General features: G+C 41.9%; 1 protein-coding gene across 7 annotated transcripts in view; it reads right to left on the minus strand.

Annotated features, from left to right (window-relative positions):
• The window catches only part of ANKHD1 (ankyrin repeat and KH domain containing 1), a 121,320-nt gene that overhangs the window by 16,193 nt on the left and 86,122 nt on the right, over positions 1-19,005 (minus strand). For all 7 annotated transcript variants that reach the window (XM_063130128.1, XM_063130127.1, XM_063130129.1 and 4 more), the window contains 7 exons: positions 14,478-14,691; positions 8,795-8,970; positions 8,091-8,253; positions 5,182-5,277; positions 2,519-2,635; positions 1,685-1,859; positions 331-787 (listed from right to left, as the gene is read on the minus strand). In XM_063130128.1, the coding sequence (XP_062986198.1) occupies positions 331-787; positions 1,685-1,859; positions 2,519-2,635; positions 5,182-5,277; positions 8,091-8,253; positions 8,795-8,970; positions 14,478-14,691 (1,398 nt within the window). The remainder of the gene's footprint in view (positions 1-330; positions 788-1,684; positions 1,860-2,518; positions 2,636-5,181; positions 5,278-8,090; positions 8,254-8,794; positions 8,971-14,477; positions 14,692-19,005) is intronic.

Raw genomic sequence — 19,005 nt, forward strand, 5'->3', positions numbered from 1 at the left:
GCTGCGCAAGTGACAGGATGGTCTCATTGTGCTTCCTTGCATGCTCCCTCTAGCTGGGTGTGTGGGGGAAAGAATTGTACATCTGGCCTTGGCTAGGTGACTTACTTCTCCATCTTGGCTTTGTTTTTGATCAAACTGGTTCCTTAATCAATTTTAATTTGGGGATCTATAAAACAATTTCTAATCCACTGAAGCTTCCAAGTCTTCAATTACTCAGATTGAGAGACCAAAATGTTTGCATTTAGAAACATTCCTGTATCAAGCTAGTATGAGAAATACCCATGAACAGCTTTAACTACCCTAGGATAGGAGATAGACTTAATTACTCACCTGGTTTGCACTTTGGAAACTGAGGTGTTAGTCTTGTCTTCCTGAGAAGGGAGCAGTACTGAGGCATATCGCCGATCGCCTGAAGTGTGTGTCTCCATAGTGAAATTCAGTTCCTGGCTTTTACCACCGCTGCTACTCTCACTATTGCAATCTGTGCTATCTACGTTGTCAGAATCACTGTTCCCACCAGCACTACCACCTCTTGGCTCTCCATTGATTTTATTTTTATCTGCTTTTTGCTGAGCTAGAGTTATATGCTGGTCCGGCAAAATTATCTGCACATTTTGAGGAGTGTCTTTTGTTTTATTCTTCTTATTTTTTCTATTTGTGCTGGGAGTTGTTACCACAATGGCTCTCTTCTTCCCAAAAACATTTGTGAAAGTAGCTGATGTTGCAGATATTCCAATAGTAGTTGTAGTGGTTGCACTTGGAGGCTCTAAAGGAACTTCTTGATCAACTGAAACAAATGTGAATAAAAAAAAAGACATAACTGTAAGCCAGAACATTAATTTTTCAGAACACTTTTGTACCATGATTTCCAAGTTGGAATGCTTTCCTTTAAGACTAACCAGGTTTTTAGCATTCTGGTCTTACCTATTTTTAAAGCAAATACTTTTATTTATTGTGTGAATGGGAACAGATGACATACCTGTTGGCATTCTTTTGATCATAAATGATACGGTATCAATTTATATGGTATTTTATAGAGTAACAAGTTAAGTAAGATAGGACATCATAATTTGAATACTGACAATAAAACAAAGACTTCTGAAGATGAAGGCCAAGTAGATGAGGACCTTCAAGCAAGGGAGAGGATTTGGTCGAGAGACTTTAAAAAGAGGATTATATAAAAATTAGGCCTGGCCATGTGTGTTCTGAGGTGGCTCTGCTAGGTATGAAGGGGGAAATTGGAAGAGTTATTTAAGAGAGCAAGAGACTTCTGGCTCGCAAAGGGTGGTAGCTTGGACAAGAAGTTATAGGTTGGAACACACTGAGAAACACACCATGGGTATCCATATTATTTTACAAAATAATATTATGCAAGAGTCACACTCTACCCCAAGAAATTCACAATCTACATTTTGACTGGGGTGTGGAGAGGGAAAATTAAAAAAAGGAAATAAGGGATGAATGTATCCTGTAGAGCGTACATAATTAAGATAGTCTGTCAGATTTAAGAACTAGAAATAACTGCAATCATTAGTAGAATACTTGTAAAAATTCCTTTTCACTTTGCAGTTTAGACAAACAATGTATTAAATCAGAAAATATTAGACTACTAAGTTTAGAACACCTGATATCTAAACAAAGTATGCAACTATTAGTTGAATGGGAGGGAGAATGAGTCCCTCACCATCATCATCATTCTCCTCTTCATCTTCATCTTCCTGTAGCTCTAGCGTTTCCTTAGACTTGTGCTCCTCATCTTCCTCCTGTTTTCGTTTCTGTTCCTCTTTCTTCTTCTTCCTTTTCTCCTTTCTCTTCTCTCTTTTTGCTGCAAGAGCCTGCTTTCTACTCTCTTCTCTGGACTGTAGAAAAATTATTCACATTATATATCAGTATCAAATATGGAATTTTACTTCAATGTTTACAATGGTAATGGCATGACAATGAGGTAGGCTTTATATAAGTGTATTATATAAAGGATTATCCAATATTTTCTACTATATTGACTCAAAGAATCTCCATATTAAAAGAGAACTCCAGAAATGAAGCACCAAAGCAGTAAGCGAGCGGGAGAGGGTACTTGGCCCTTATACTTGTTCCTGGCTTCATAAACTGTGCAGTGAACCATTTTTCTAATAACTATTTACTTTATTTTGGGAATTCAGCAATTCTGCCCCCTTTTAGATCTTGCCTAACCGCTGGTTTACAATCCTATAACGGTACAGAGTAAACAGAGAGATGTTACGAGAAGATGAGATCCTTTTCTAGCTTAGAGAGTGTTGCTGGCAAGGATTTTCAACTTCTAGATTCATACCAATTTGATTTATAGGCTTTATTAGCCTGTATATAGACAAGAGCAGTAACAGATTAGTCCAGATAATTAAAATCTCATTCAGACTCAGATTAATCCTATGTTGTGTTTACCCCATTCATGTGCAGGCTTCAATCTATGTGACAGCGGTGTTCTGTTTTAATAATAATAACAATAACAACAACACAAGGTGACATATTTATATCTTACCTTTTCCAAATCTAGCTCTTTCAGAAGGATGCTTGCATTCTTGTTTGCTTCAGCAGCTTGCTGGTCCTTAGCCTTCACAATTGTTTCAACGCACTGGTGACACTTTTTCAATAGTTCCTATATGGTAAGGAAATAATATTGTGGGGAAACTAAAGATACATTTCGCAACTCGCTATACATTCAGGACCACTCCATCTATTTGTACATTTGCAGCATTTTGAGAAAATTTTGGGGGTATTTAATTAAAACCAACGTTTTGGGAACAGTATTCAGGCTGCTCTACAATTTCCTAAAAAATACAGCTTTTTAGACATTGGAACCGTTCAGACAACATGCTAAACCATGCTGCTTAACCACAAAATGGTTAACAGAATGCATTGACCTTAATGCATTCCATTAAACATTTTGTGGTTAAGCAGTGTAATTAGCGTGTTATCTGAACCAGGCCAATGTCACTTTGCTACTCATGCTTGTACGAACTGATCTCAAATCCAAAGAACAGAATAAATTCACAATGAATCAGAAGGCTTAATGATATCAGAGTTGTCTTTTGTAATTGAAGGGTCTTCTTTTGGAATGAACGATATTATTTATTATTGACATTTATGTACTGCCTTATCTGCTCAAAAGCCATCAAGGTGGTGTACAATTTAAAACAAAAACATCTTAAAACAAAACCAAAAGCATTAAAAAAGTAAAAATCAAAACTACACATTTTGAAAGGCCAAATTGAAAGAATGTGGCTTTACACCTTTTCTAAAGACCAAAAGAGCGGAGACCAATTGTAGTTCTTGAAGGAGTGCATTCCATAGTTTGGGGGCAACATAGGAAAAAGGCCTTTCATGTGTGCCTGACAGATGGGCCTCTGTGAGTATTAGTGCCTTCAAAAGGGCATGTTCTGCAGATCTTAATATTTGGACAGGTTCATAATGAGACCATTGGTCCCTAAGCCATTTGGGGCTTAAAAATTTAAAAACAAAACTTTGATTTGTGCCCAGAAAGCAATTGGCAACCACTGCAGGTCTTTCAGGGCAGGTGTAATATGTTCTCGATACTTTGCACTAGTTAGATGCCTACCTGCTGTATTTTATTCAATTATCTATGGATCATCTAGGGTATTGGTATCTCAAAGACTCTCATTTTTGTTCAGACAATATAGATTTATTTCCATTTTATTTTGCACAGTTCACATATCTTCTATCAAGGTTATATCAGTATATGATCTCTATTTTAAATGAAGGAAGGAAAGGAAATAAGGAAGGAAAGGAAAGGAACCTCTTGTGCAAGTACTTGAGTTATTACTGACTCCTAGAGGGACGCCTGCTTTCGCTGACGTTTTCTTGGCAGACTTTGTAGCGGGGTGGTTTGCCATTGCCTTCCCCAGTCGCAGTTACCTTTCTCCCAGCTAGCTAGGTACTCATTTTACCGACCTCGGAAGGATGGAAGGCTGAGTCGACCTGAGCCGGCTTGAGAACCAGCTTCCACTGGGATCGAACTCAGTCCGTGGGGGAGTTTCGGCTGCAGTAACTGCCGCCTAACACTCTGCACCACACAAGGCACAGAGCATTCACAATATCTGATAAGTGAACAAAGCAATTCTACCCACATATAACACATTTACTGCTATTGTGAATGGAGGGTGTAATGTAGTTGCATGAATCACAGAACACTTTCTGGATCTTGTGAGAGTAATGTAATTAGTGAGGAGATTCCTCCCTTCATTCCTTCCTTATTTTGTTTCAGAAAAAGCAAGGAAAAGTGTTGGCCCATAAGAAAAATGCCAAAATCCACAGCCGGGCTATACATTTATTAGGACCAACCAAATGTCACAAAATAGTGACCATGTTTTAAGTTCTTCAGAAGTATTTATCAAGGCTGGATGTTAAGCTTGGGGTGGGAGTGAGAAAAGGTCTGTTGCAGACCAGATCCAGCAGAACAGCTTCCTTGAAAATAAGGATGACTTTTTTTCTCTTATTTTATATGAAATATAAGCAAAACAAACAGAGCATAAAAATTCCATGGGTGGTGAAACAATTTTTTCATTCTATTAACTCACAAGTGAAACAGTTAACCATCAGTTACCATATAAAGAAGGGTTTAACTTCCAGGGATCTGGGGGCCACATTGTCCTCTGACCCCTGCACTACCAAAATTTGGTTGTGTGGTAGGAACGAGGAAAAACACCCCCTTTTAAAAACCAAACGTGATTGTTTGCCACCAAAATTTGGTGATGCAGCAATGACAAAAAGGGCTGTTTTGTTTTAAAATAGCCCCATTTGTCATTGTGAATTTCAGCAGCGTTTCAACTTTAAAATGCGGCTTTTTTGCCTTGCTGCCGCACCCCAGAATTTCTGCTGCAAATTTGGCAATGTGGCAGGGACTGCAAAAAAGGCTGGGTTGCATGCGTGTTGTCTACTCCTATTTAAAAAACAAAATGGCAATTCTAGGGTGTTTTACTATTATTTTTAAAATGTATATGCCATCTTTTTTATGGCATTCCCCAAGGTGACTAAAATTCATTTTGTCTAAATATTGATCTCCTGGTACAAGAGCATCGATACTGATTATACATGAACAATTTGCTAGATTTCCCTTGATGTTTGTAAGATGCATGTAGTGCACCAAATCATTTGAGAACACGTTGGAGACTTCCTGGAACTCACCTTGTCAGCTATCGTTGCTATGTACCTCATGCATTCAATGTCCGAAGGAAACTGGTTAACTTCTTTCACCAAAAACTGAACTACTCTCACGTGGCCCTGAAAAGAAAAAGAACAAGCAGCAGCAAGGTTCAAGTGTGTCCTTTATAGAAAAGCCACAAATATTTTTAACCATTACATGTTATCTTAAAACTAAGGAATCCTGCTTTACGTTAAGAGTGATTACATAGCAGACATATAAATGCCAAGCCAGACAAAGGTTCATCTAGCTTACCACTGTTTATGCCCACTAGATGCCCAGGAAAGCTCACAACCAAGGCATAACAAATCTCCAGTTTGTCTCCAGCTCTGCTGATCTATAGTCATGGTTGCCCATATGCCATGATTTTTTAAAGCTGCAGAGAAAGCACCAAACTTCTGGAGACTTCTAATTGCTTTTTACAATGCAAAACATGCTTGAAAAATTCTATAGGGATGCTTTAGGGAGGATTCCTGTATTGTAGGCCCCTTCCAACTCTGCTATTCTATGATTCTATGTGTGGGCTACACATCAATAAAACTTCAGAGAGCTGGCCATGGAGATCAGCTATTAAAAGCCCCACAGATTTATCTGTCCCTTTTCATGACTAGCAAAAACAGAAATAAGGAGACATTTTTCTCCCTCTTTGATAGAACCCAGGGTCATTGACTGGTTAGAAGTTTCTTCTGACATGCTGATGGCAATGGTAAGGACAGTGTGCAATGGGGGGGGGGGTCTTCTCTGTTGCATCAGGTGAGAGACCTTGCACCAGACTAGGCTCCCACCATGGCTTTAGAGTCATAGTCTTCCATATGATAAGAGGTAGTAATTTGATCTCTGGCTATTCCTGATACTTCATTTTGGAATACCCAAGTGAGTTCCCTTTCATCCTCAGGAAGATATTCAAAAAAGGTGCCCACCTTCCCCCAAAGAAAAATATGATATCATAACTGGCTACACAAAGCTCTATCGCCATCAAAGAATAAATCCTGTGGTCCATGGTCCTAAATTTCTGTCCCTCCTTGTTGACGAAGGCTGAATGCACTCTTTGAGATTTCCCTGGGGTACCTTCAATGAAGATCAAATTTGGGATGGGGTGTTTGAACAGAAAACCTCTATCTGCTTCATGTACCCTATAGAGATTCTTCAGTCTCTATGATGTGGGTAGCATGGATGAAAGTTGAGGCAGAATGTCTTAACAGATTGCAGCAGAGCAGGAAGCCCTGGAATGGCTACCAGGTTTGAGGCTTCCATTTGTACTGCTTGAAAAACTGGGTCGTTTATTGGAGTTTGGAGCTGGTACTTTGAGATTCTTCAGGGTTTGGCAATGAATTGGTGGGACCCAGGGATGGGGTCAGATCAGACACAGGCCTGTCAAAAGTTTGTTTAGCATATTTCTTCCTCTTTTTCTTGGCTTTGTTGTGTGTCAAAGCTTGAGACTTCAGTATGGCTCCAGTAAGCTTTGACCTTTTGGACACAGCTAGACCAAAAGTGCAGTGAGACTTGGCTGGGTCTGCTGTTGGAACCGAAGCTGTCAAGCATCAGTAAGACAGGTTGGTCCGGCAGAGATTTAGCTATTGGGGATTGGCCTGAACCTGAATGAAGTGGTGTCTGCATGCCTGAATCCAACACATGCAGGTTGCCAGAAAGCAATACTAAGTCTGGAACTGGCATTCAGCAGAGGGAGGACAGCTGTTGCGTAGTGGACTTTGGATCGGAGCCCACAGCTAAAAGTGCCAAATACCTGGAAGCTGGCTGAACAGGCCTGCTTGGTGAACACCTGACAAAAAGTACAGGTATTCATATGATAGACCTCTCCTGGGCACAGATGGCAGTGTGAGTGGCTGTCAGAGGGCAGAAACATACTCTCACAGATTTACTAAAGGGGACCTTAAACCCTTAAGGGCCCATAAAAAGTGCTAACATAAAAGAGATTAAAGCTGTAAATGAGTGGGAAATAGCATGAAAGGAAGAAAACAGAGGTGGGGGGGAGAGAATAAGCAACACGAATTCCATAGTTAGTGAAAATCTCCAGGGGAAGTCCTTCATGAGGCAACCAGCACAGCAGTAGAAGAAGAACTGAGAGGAAACCAGAGGTGGCTCACTACCTCTGCACAAGCACTGGGATATTGGGGTAGCTTCCTGCCAAAACTCCTTAGCTTTAGAAAATTCCTGAACGGATCTCCACACAAACACAGAGCCTGTATGTGTTACTGCATAGAGACCACAAAGAAGAATCAAACCTATCCATAATAATAAAAGAGGATGTGTGTCTGTCTATCTGTCAGCACTGTACTGCTAAGGATCATGACACTTAAGCACCTGAAACTTGGCTTGCATACTAAGGAGGATCCAAGGAGTATGCACCTCGAGGTTGTTTAATTTTTTAAGCACGTTAATTAATTTGATAAATGTGGTTGAAGCCTGGAGTGACATCTTCAGGCACATGGGGTAGACTTCTCTAACCAGGGCATAATTTCCCAGTCCATACAGTTTTGAGCCAGGAGGGGCTAGTAGGCTAAGGGACAGAGTTATACACTTGCCCTCTGCCAGCCCCCACCCCTGGGAACAGAATAGCCAGACTCCTCCCTGAGGAGTGCATTATGGCAGGGGCTGTGCCCAGAAGTGCCAGTGGACATGGCTTCACTCAAACAGGGTGGGCACAATAGGTACAAGTTTGCTTGAAGTGTTTGCTGTATCAAACTAAGGGCTATTACAACTTGTGCGAAGCCAGTTCCATTTCATAGTTTATAATAAAGAAATACAGTTATGCTGAACATCCTAACCTCCCAAACTGAATTTAGCCCCACAATCCTTCCAAAGAGTAAGCATATATTTTAAGCTGAATTATTGCAGACGCATATTTTGTGAAAAACACACACATTAAACTTACTTTACGAAATGCAGACATAAGGGGTGTAATTTTCCGATTGTCCGCAGCATCCACATCGGCTCCTGCCTGTACCAGCAGCTGCACTACATCAAGGTGGCCCCCATTTGCTGCCAACCAGAGCGGTGTGTTTCCTTTCTTGTTGCGAACATCAATATGTGCCCCCCTGAAAAGGAATTAGAATTCAAATGGAGCTGACAAATAATCCGGGAAGAAGTTGAAACTAAAATTCTGTTTACAAACAGAATTTTGTAAATTCTGGTCAATGGAAGTTGTTAAGAGTTTCAAAATGGCCTTCATAATCATGATATGTGGAACCTGATATAACATGCTGCAGTGTGGAGTGTTGCTGTCACCATTATCCCAGTTTTCCATCCCCTCTCCACAGTCAGAATTCCATGCCCTCTGAGCGTGCTCAGTCCTCATTGGGCTATTTTGGTTCCCAAGCCAAGATTTTTCTGAAAGGTGATTTTTTTTTGGGGGGGGGGGTATTTCAGCAAACCTCAGGCTGCCATCAAGCCTGTTAATACTTCCCTCTTGTGAGTGGATGGTACAAATTTGGCTAAATATGATTTGTAACAGACTGACTATTGAGGAGACCAAGCTCCTTGGGGCAGGGACCTGTCCTTTTTGCATGCTGCTCTGTAGAATGCACTGCACATTGACAGTACCAAGTAATAGTTATGTAATGACATGAAATAACATACCGATTAATCAGGAGCTCACAGAACTTGTAGTGGCCTTTATCTGCAGCAATTGTTAATGCAGTATCTCTTGAGGAAGGCACAGGAGGAGCATTGACATCAGCTCCTTTATCAAGAAGAACTCTTCCAACTTCTGCATAACCTCCAGAAGCAGCTTCCATCAGAGGCGTGAGCCCAGTCTGTTTAAAATAATTTGTTTGACATCAAGCCTTATTTGAGCAAGCTTTTATGAAGTAAATACAAAGTTATATGAAATAAAGTGTCTAGAAACTGTTGGTGGCCCCTGTCATTGTCCAGCCCCTTCATAGCTTAGCACTATCAACACGCTGATAAAACAGGGTAGCTAGAGTGTCACACGCAAATGATTTAGTACGGGGTGGGGGGAGGGGCTTTTTACTTGTAAGACCGATCCTGACTACATGTCATCAAACTTAAAGCTTTACTGCCATGTGTAGAGCTCTGTGTCCAGCAAGACTACATCCCATCCCACCCCGCCAACGAAGTCCCCAGTTAGTTTCTCCTAATCATACAGTAATTTTAAGAAACACTAGAAATGTAAGAAATTTGGCTGTTTTGAACATTGGTCTAAGGTGTCATGGAGTACCTCAAGGTTCAATCTTGTCCCTATGCTGTTTAACATGAAACTACTAGGGGAAATCATCCAGAGGTTTGAGCTGCCCTGTCACCAATGTGTGGATGATATGACTCCTTCTATCTACTAATCTCAGGAAGGCTGTGGAACTTCTGAATTAGTGCTTGGAGGCAATTCTGGGATGAATAAGTATGAACAAACTGAAGCATAATCCAGACAGGACTTTGGATGGATTCAACTGGAATTGGATGGGGTTGCACTCCTGCTAAAGGACCAAGTCCATAGCCTGGGGGTCTTTCTAGACTTATTGCTGGCTGTGGAAGCACAGGTGGCAGCAGTAACTAGGAGTATTTTTTTTATCAATTTTGACTGGAACGTCAGCTGTGACTCTATCTAGGAAAACTGGACCTACCTTCAGTTATGCATGCCCAAATTACATCCAGATTGAACTACTCTAATGCACTCCATGTGGAACTGCCTTGGAAGATGACTTGGAAACTTTTAGCTTGGAAAGAATGTGACTACTAGAGTCCTCAGTGGGGCTAGACAGTCAGATCACATTACACCAACCCTGTACTAGCAGAATTCGTTGTCAGGACCAATTCAAAGTGTTGGTTTTGAACCATTAAACTTCTAAACTGTTTGTATCCAGGTTATCGGAAGGACCATGACTCCGTCACATCTTTACTTCAAGGTCTTGCAAGGTTCCATCTTGACCCCCATGCTGTTTAACATCTTCATGAACCACTGAGCAAGTTAATTCAGGGGTTGAAGTGCATTGTCGTTAGTATGCCAATGATACACAGCTCTAATTCTCTTTGTTGGAGCCAGCTTGTGAGGTGATGGGCTGATGCCTAGCCATGGTAATGTATTGGATGAGGGCTACAAGCTGAAGCTCAATACAGACAAGTACAAAGCACTGCTAGTAGGTGGTTCCTCAGACCAGACAAGTGGGATTCAACCTGTTCTATAGGGGACTGAAATCCCCCTGAAAAATGAGATGCATACCTGGATCTGTCACTAGAGGCTCAAGTGACCTCTGTGGCCTTTTTTCACAGGAGCACCTTTTACAAGCTTTGTCTTGTATTCCAGAAAGAAGTTATCTGGAGGTGGAAAGCCTAGTTGCAATGATTCATGCCCTGGTAACTTCAGTTCGGATTATTGTAACACACTGTACGTAGTGCTGCCTTTGAAGATGGTCCAGAAGTTTCAGCTAGTGCAGAATATGACTGTGAGAATTCTAACTGGAATCAGGCATTATAAACATATTATGCCAGTCCTCTCTCACCTGCACAATAACTTTCCAAGCCAAACAGAAAGTGCTAGTTTTGACTTATAACCCTTGACATGGTTTGGAACTTCAGTATGTGATGGAACGCCTGTTCCCATATGTACTTGCCCATACTTTAAGGTCATCAACGGAAGTCCTTCTACAAGTGCATTCTCATTATGAGGCTTGGAGGTTGACAACAAAAGGGATTTTTCATGGCATCCCTCTGCTAAGCTCTGGAATGGTCACCCAAAGGAGGCTCATCTGGTGCCCACACTGCTTTCTTTTCAGTGCCAGGATAAGACATTCCTGGTCTCTCCAGGTTTTTCAAGTATTTTTCAAGTATTTTAAAATAACTTAGTATTTTTAGCAATATATTATTATACTCATTGCGATAAGGTTTCACCTCTTATATACAATGCTATACTTTACGCTATGTTGGCATGTTTACTCAATTTTATATTTATTGAGGTTTTATTTGTCTTATTATATTTTAATTTGTAAAATGCCTAAATAAATGTACTTTGAGTTGTTAAATGAATTACATTAATTAAACATATAGACCACCTACACCTGACTGAACTTGCCCATGTTTTAGGATCATTTTGCTGGCCTACTGTAATAATCACCATCAAAATACATAAAGCTGGTGGGAACTAGAGAAAGGACCCTTTGAGTGTGGCCTATGTTATTTCCCTCCTGAGAGATACAGCCCACCACATTTGTGATTACTTTTAAAACTTTATTTGTACTTCCTAGCTTTTAATATAGTTGTAATGGTATTTGCTGCTCATGGATATTTGTAATTATACTTTATTGAAACTAGTTTTACTTAAAACTGTTTGTATTTAATATGATTTTATTAATATGGTTGTTATATTGTTTTTATTCTAAATATGCTGTAGGCCACCTTGGGAAACTATGGTCTTGCAAGGCAGCTAAGAACTATAGATAATCTTGCTCAGTATGATATTCACAAATTTGGTTAGAGAATTTGGATTTTCTTTGTCTAGAAGTTTGGGCTTTCCACCACAAAACACCATCTCTCCTGCTGTTACTTCATCACAATAAGAACTTAAGAAATGCCCTGGTGCTGGATCAGACCAAGGAACCAACTAGTCCAGCACTCTGTTCACACAGTGGCCAACCGTCAACCAGGGACAAACGAAGCAGGACATGGTGCAACAGCACCCTCTCACCCATGTTCCCCAGCAACTGCTGCACATAGATTTACTGCCTCGAATACTGGAGGTAGCACATAACCATCAGGGCTAGTAGCCATTGATAGCCTTCTCCTCCAGGAATTTATCCAACCCCCTTTTAAAGCCATCCAAATTGGCGGCCATCATTACATCTTGTTGTAGTGAATTCCATAATTTAACTATGCGCTGTGTGAAGAAATCCTTCCTTTTATTTGTCCTGAATCTCCCACCAATCAGCTTCATAGGATGACCCCAGGTTCTAGTATTTTGAGAGAGGGAAAAAAATGTCTCCCTACCCACATTCCCCACACCATGCATATTTTTTTAGTTCTATCATGTCTGCCTTTAGCCTCCTTTTTCCCCAAGCTAAGCAGTCTCAGCTGTTGTATCTTCCCTCATCAGGGAGATGCTTCAGCCCCTTAATCATTTTAGTTGCCCTTTTCTGCACTTTTTTTTAAGCTCTACAGTATCTTTTTTTTAGGTGTGGTGACCAGAACTGTACACAGTATTCTAAGTGTGGTCGCATCATAGGTTTGTATAAAGGCAGTATGACACTAGCAGTTTTAGTCTCAATTCCTTTTTTAATAATGCCTAACATGGAGTTTGCCTTCTTTACAGCAGCTGCACACTGGGTGGACATTTTGATCGAGCTGTCCACCACAACCCCAAGATCTCTTTTTTGTTCAGTCACTGCCAGGTCAGATCCCATTAGGTTATACTTGGAAGTTGGTTTTTTTTGCCCCAATGTGCATCAGCTTACACTGCCATTTGGATGCCCACTCTCCCAGCTTGGAGAGATCCCCTTTGGAGCTCTTCGCAATCCCTTTGTGTTTTAACAACCTTAAATAATTCTGTCATCGACAAACTTGGCCACATCACTGCTCACTCCTAATTCCAGATCGTTTCTGAACAAGTTGAAAAGAACTGGTCCCAATACTAATCCCTGTGGGACCCCACTATTTACTTCCCTCCATCGAGAGAATTGACCATTTATTCCTGCTCTCTGCTTTCTGTTCTCTAACCAGTTACTGATCCATAAGAGGACCTCTCCTCTTATTCCATTACTTCTAAAGTTCATTCAGGAGTCTTTGGTGAGGGACTTTAACAAAAGCCTTTTGGAAGTACAAGCAAACAGTACCCACTGGATCACTCCTATCTACATATTTGTTGACAAGCTCAAAGTGCTGTTGTATCTACAGGGCTAATCCTGAGCAGGTCCATATGTAGCTCACTCTCCAAACTAACCCTTCGGTCTGGCAAATCAAATAAGAGCTCTTAAAAGTTTCTTGCTGATCTGCCCAAGGATTTCCCCACTTCTAATCAAAAAGGGAAGAGGAGCAATAGCTGCCCTCAATTCCCTCTAGATCAGTAGTCTCCGCCCTTTTTAGATTCAAGGCCCATAGTTATCTCCCACCTGCAACACTGGACAAATTCCTTTTGATCCTTTTTTTCTTCGCTCTCTGTGGTCACCAACTCAAAAGGAGATTATGGTGAAGATGAAAGAATAGTAGAGTTGAAAGGGGCCTATAAAGCCATCAAGTCCAACCCCCTGCTGAGTGCAGGAATCCACCTTAAAGCACCCCTAATACATGGCTGTCCAGCTGCATCTGGACAGATATCAGGGTAATTGATATCTGTCCCCCATTACTACTTCTTTAAAATACTGGCAATTTGCTTATCAAAGGTTTCATCCTCATCTTCTCCTTGATTAGGTGGTCGGTAGTAGACTCCGACTGTTGTTTTCCTTTTATTCCTTGCCCCATTTATTTTAATCCAGATGCTCTCAATGGGGCTACTAGGCTCATCATCCTGTATTTCTGTGCAGAGATACGTATTTTTAACATGTAGTGTGATTACGCCTCCTTTTCTATTTCTATTTCTTTTTGAACAAGTTATACCTGATATTCCAGTCATGAAAGTCATCCCACCAAGTTTCAGTTATACCTATCAAGTCGTATTTACCTTCATGTATTAAGATTCAAGTTCATTCTGTTTGTTTCCCATACTCTGGGCAGTAGTATATAGATGTTGAAGACCATGTGCTTTATAGTCTGGCTTCTTTTCTATATTATTATGAAGACTGTTTTGGGTGGTATTAGAGCTGTTCTCTCTGTTATGGTGCATAAGCCTTCATCCACTGTTGCCTCGAAGTTTACATCTTCCTCCCCTGTAGGATTCAGTTTAAAGCCCTCCTACTGAAGTTCTTCATGCTGTAGCCAAACACATTCTTCCCAGCTCTTGTGAGGTGCAACCTATCAGTCCATCTTCCAATTTTGCCTATTGCCTCCCTAATTTTGCCTATTGCAGCCTGTTATGCAAAAGCAAGAAAAAAACAGCTGCCAGAGTTCCCTATTCCAAAGAAATGTTAAAAGAACAGGAGTCTTGACTTCCTCCATTTTTAAAAACAAAAAGTGATGCTGCCGTTGATGCGACCAACTTTAGATAGTTGTGCTAGTTGCAAACCACTAATGAAAGACAAGTAGGATTACACAAGATTGGTTTCCAGACAAACACAGAACTACTTCAGTGAGTCCCCAGATTTAATTATCACACTAAAACTTTTCCTCACAGAGAACATTTTTATCTCAAGACCATCTGAGAAAGAAGTTAGTGTTTGCTCACCTTAGCTCTATGTTCAACATTGGCTTTTCTGTCCAAAAGCAAACTGACCACCTCTGCTCTGCCCTGGAAACAGGCCAAAGTGAGTGCTGTGTTCCGATTGGTTTCAATCTGGGCATTAATATCAGAGCCCATATCAAGTAACAGCTTCACTGCAGGAACATGGCCATTCATAGCCGCCAACATCAGAGGAGAAATGCCTAACTTACTGCCAGTCCTAAAGGGAAGAAACAATGAATACAACTACCAGAAAGACAGATCCTGGACACATATATAAGAAATAATAACTTTTCCTGGGAAGACAGACACTGTTTTATGAAAACTGGAAGAGAAACATTACAAATATGTCATCTAGAATTGACTAGCGTCAATTGACAGACACCACTTCACAGACTATTCACAAGTAGGAATTGAAAGAAAGGACAGGTTGCTTACCTGTAACTGTGGTTCTTCGAGTGGTCATCTGTGCAGTCACACATATGGGCTTGGCGCCTGCGCAAAGCCCTGCTTCGGGAATTTTCTATAGCTAAAAGGCATTTTGGGCGGGAAACCCTCCCCCTTCCACTGCGCATGTGCAGGAGGGTTCCCACCCAGAATCCCCAGTTCTTCTGAGACTTGAGAGCCTCGTCTGAGGATATAGACACCTGTAGGTGTATGTGAAAAAATACTAACAGTATCATTAGTAACAAACATTGGACACCAAGAGGGGAGTACGGTGGGTGGGTTGTGTGACTGCACAGATGACCACTCGAAGAACCACAGTTACAGGTAAGCAACCTGTCCTTCTTCTTCGTGGTCTCTGTGCATCACACATTATGGGCGATTAGCGAGCTTTTACTCACCGGAGGAGGGTTGGTGTCCCTAGGTGAAGACAGATGACAAAACGGCTCTCCCAAAGGAGCAGTCGGACCTTGACCTGACGTCCAGCTTGTAGTGAGATACGAACGTCATTGGTCTAGCCCATGTCGCTGCCTTGCATATTTCTGGAATTGTGACACCACGCTGAAAAGCAGAGGATGTAGAGACAGCTCTAGTAGAGTGCCCCCTAACTGAAGTCGGGGGGTCTAACTTCTGCAACTGGTAAGATAGGACGATACATTGCACCAGCCACGAAGAAAGTCTCTGAGCTGATATTGGTAAGCCTTTTTTGTTTTGTCCATAACATACAAATAGGCGTTGTGACCGGCGGAAAGAGGCAGTGCGATCTCTGTAGAAGGCTAAGGCCCTTCTGACATCTAATAAGTGTAAGGTTCTCTCCAACGCAGATGAAGGTGCTGTGAAGAAGGCTGGTAATATAATGTCTTGGTTGACATGAAAACTGGAGACAACTTTGGGAAGGAATTGAGCGTCAGTACAAAGTACCACTTTATCAAGATGAAATATGAGATAAGGTTCATCTATCCTTAACGCACATAGTTCGCTAGCACGTCTTGCTGACGTGATAGCCACCAAGAAAACTACCTTCAAAGTCAAGAGGCGCAGGTCAGTAGTTGCCAAAGGTTCAAATGGTTTATTTGAGAGTGCATGTAAGACTACTGATAGGCTCCAGGAAGGTGAGAATGTTCTTACTGGTGGATGTAAATTTAGTAACCCTTTCAAGAACCGCTTAACCATAGGATGGGAAAAAACAGTAAGACCGTCCACATGGTCATGAAACATGGATATAGATGCCAAGTACACCTTTAAAGAGGAAACTTTTAAACCCCTGTCAACCAACATTAATAAAAAGGACAGGATGCAATTAATAGAACAACTTGTAGGTGAAAACTCATGTTCAGAGGCAAAGTTTTTAAAAGCCGACCACTTTCTGTTATAGTTCCGCCTTGTTGACAGTTTTAGTGCTGCATCCAAAACCTCTTGGATCTTAGCTGCCAGGTCTGTATCCTCTACTGGGGGATCAGCCTCCATGCTGTCATGTGAAGGGTGTTGAGGTCCGGATGACATACCCGGCCTTGATCCTGGGATAGGAGGTCTCTTCTCATCGGTAGACGTTGGAAGCGCCCCTGTGACCTGTTGAGAAGGGTTGTAAACCAATTCTGTCTGGGCCACCAGGGGGTTAGAATTATGCAGTTCGCATTGTCGTGAATAATCTTGGCAAGGATTCTCGTTATCAGGGGGAATGGAGGAAACATGTACAAGAGGTGAGTGTTCCAGTGTTGGAGAAATGCATCTCCCAACGATTTCCTTCCTACTCCTGCTCTGCTGCAAAATTGGTGACACACTGTGTTGTTCTCTGTTGCAAATAGATCTATGTTTGGCTGTCCCCAATGGTGAAACAGTTCCTTGACCACTTGAGGATGAATGCACCATTCGTGGGCTATCGACGAGTGCCTGCTGAGATTGTCTGCCAGCGTGTTGGATAGACCGGCTATGTGAACCGCAGTCAGGAACAGCCGTTGTCGAATGCACCATTCCCATATGTGTATGGTGAGTTTTGCTAGGGACAGAGACTTTGTACCTCCCTGTGTTTGTTGATGTAAAAAACAACTGTTGTGTTGTCTGACGTCACTTGAATATGGTGGTTGCATATCATGGATTCGAATGCCTTTAGGGCTTTTTGTACTGCTAGGAGCTCGAGATAAATGATGTGGTGTTTTCTCTCCTTCACTGACCACGTGCCTTGTACTCTTAGGGAGTCGAGATGAGCTCCCCATCCTGTCGTCGAAGCATCCGTTGTGATTGACTTGGTTGGTATCGATGGTTGGAAAGGAACGCCCTTCAGCAGATTGTATTGGCTTTTCCACCATTGTAGGGATTTTATTACTGTTGGTGGTAAGGAAAGAACAGTGCGTTTGGCATTCTGTAATGGGTTGAATACCCTGGTGAACCAGAGTTGCAAGCGTCGCATCTTGAGTTTTGCGAACTGTACGACCATGGTGGTTGAAGCCATCAGCCCTAGGAGTCTTTGGACTGTATATGCGGTAGTGGTTCTCTGGAGAGATTGATCGCTAGCCTTTGAATAACAATGGCCCTTTGTACTGGTAAAGACACTCTGGTAGTCTGCGAATCCAAGATTGCACCTATGGAACTTTATGGTCCTGGTTGGTGTGAGGGTAGATTTTTCGATATTTATTAATAGACCTAGCTCCATCATCAGGTCCCGAACATAGGTTATGTGCTGCTGGACAGCCTGCTTTGATTCCGCTACTAAAAGCCAGTCGTCTATATATGGGTGGATTTGAATCCCGATTCCTTAAGTGAGCACAAACTACAGCAATGCACTTTGTGAATACTCTGGGAGCTGTTGATAATCCGAAAGGCAGAACTCTGAACTGAAACGTAGGCGAAACGTAGGTATCGTTGGCTGTCCTGATGGATAGCTATATGAAAATATGCGTCCTTGAGGTCGATGGAGGCAAACCATGATTTTCTTGTGAGAAGTGGTAGGATCATTGGAAGCGAGACCATACGAAACTTTCTTGGTGTTATAAAGGTGTTTACGTTGCGTAGGTCCAAAATGGGTCTGATGCCTCCATCGGCTTTCGGGACGGTGAAGTATCTGGAGTAAAAACCTTTCATTACTGGATGTTTTGGTACTGATGTTATTGCTCCCTTTTCTATGAGTAAGCGGACCTCTTGTAGGAGCGGTGACGATGGTGTAGTTGATTTCAGGACTCCCAAAGGTGGGAGGGAATCGAATTCTATCCTGTAGCCATGTTCTATGATGGAAAGCACCCATTTGTCTGTAGTTATTCGATTCCATGCTGCCCTTGAGGTCGAGAGACGGTCGCCGAAGAGAGTGGTTGTAATGTGGGAATTTAAGTCAAAGACGCCGATTTTGGGGGTAATCAGGCTTGTGACGCTGAAATTTGGGTTTAGCGGATGGAAATTGCTTCTTCCCCTGTTGAGGTTGGAATTGTTGTCTATAGGGTTGTCGCTCCGGCTGATTTCTTGTGGTAGCAAATCCAGGTTGTCTAAACCATCTTCTTGGTCTAAACTGTTGCTGCTGGTGTTGAGCTGGACCTAGTCCCATTTTACGTGCTGTTATTCTAGCCTTTTGAACATTGTCCATGTCATCAGTTGTGGAATTAAAGAGGCCAGTACCATCGAAAGGTAGACTTTCGATGCGTGATCTGGCCTCTTGTGACAATCCAGTGGATCTGAGCCACGCATGTCTTCTTAGCGCGACTGCTCCAATCATCGTCCTTGTGCCACAATCGGCTTGATGCTTAGCTGTGGCTATTTGTTGTCTTGCCATTCTGGTGGCTTCATCATGGAAAACTCTTGCTAGTTCCCTTTGGTCATCTCCTAAGTTGTTACACAAGGACATCACTTTCTCCCACAAAAACAACTGATACCGGGACATCGTGGCCTGGTAATTTGCTATTTTAAGGCTTAGTGCTGCAGTAGAATAAAATCTTCTGCCCATTAAATCGAGGCGTCGACCTTCCCTGTCTACTGGTGCTGAATGCACCCTTTGAGATCATCCTTGCGCCGACTCTACGATAATAGAATTTGGCTGAGGATGTGTAAAAAGAAATTCCGCATCCTTGTTGAGTACTCTATACATGTTATCTAGCCGTTTTGACGA

Source organism: Elgaria multicarinata, chromosome 7, assembly GCF_023053635.1.
Source record: "Elgaria multicarinata webbii isolate HBS135686 ecotype San Diego chromosome 7, rElgMul1.1.pri, whole genome shotgun sequence".
NCBI lineage: Eukaryota > Metazoa > Chordata > Lepidosauria > Squamata > Anguidae > Elgaria > Elgaria multicarinata.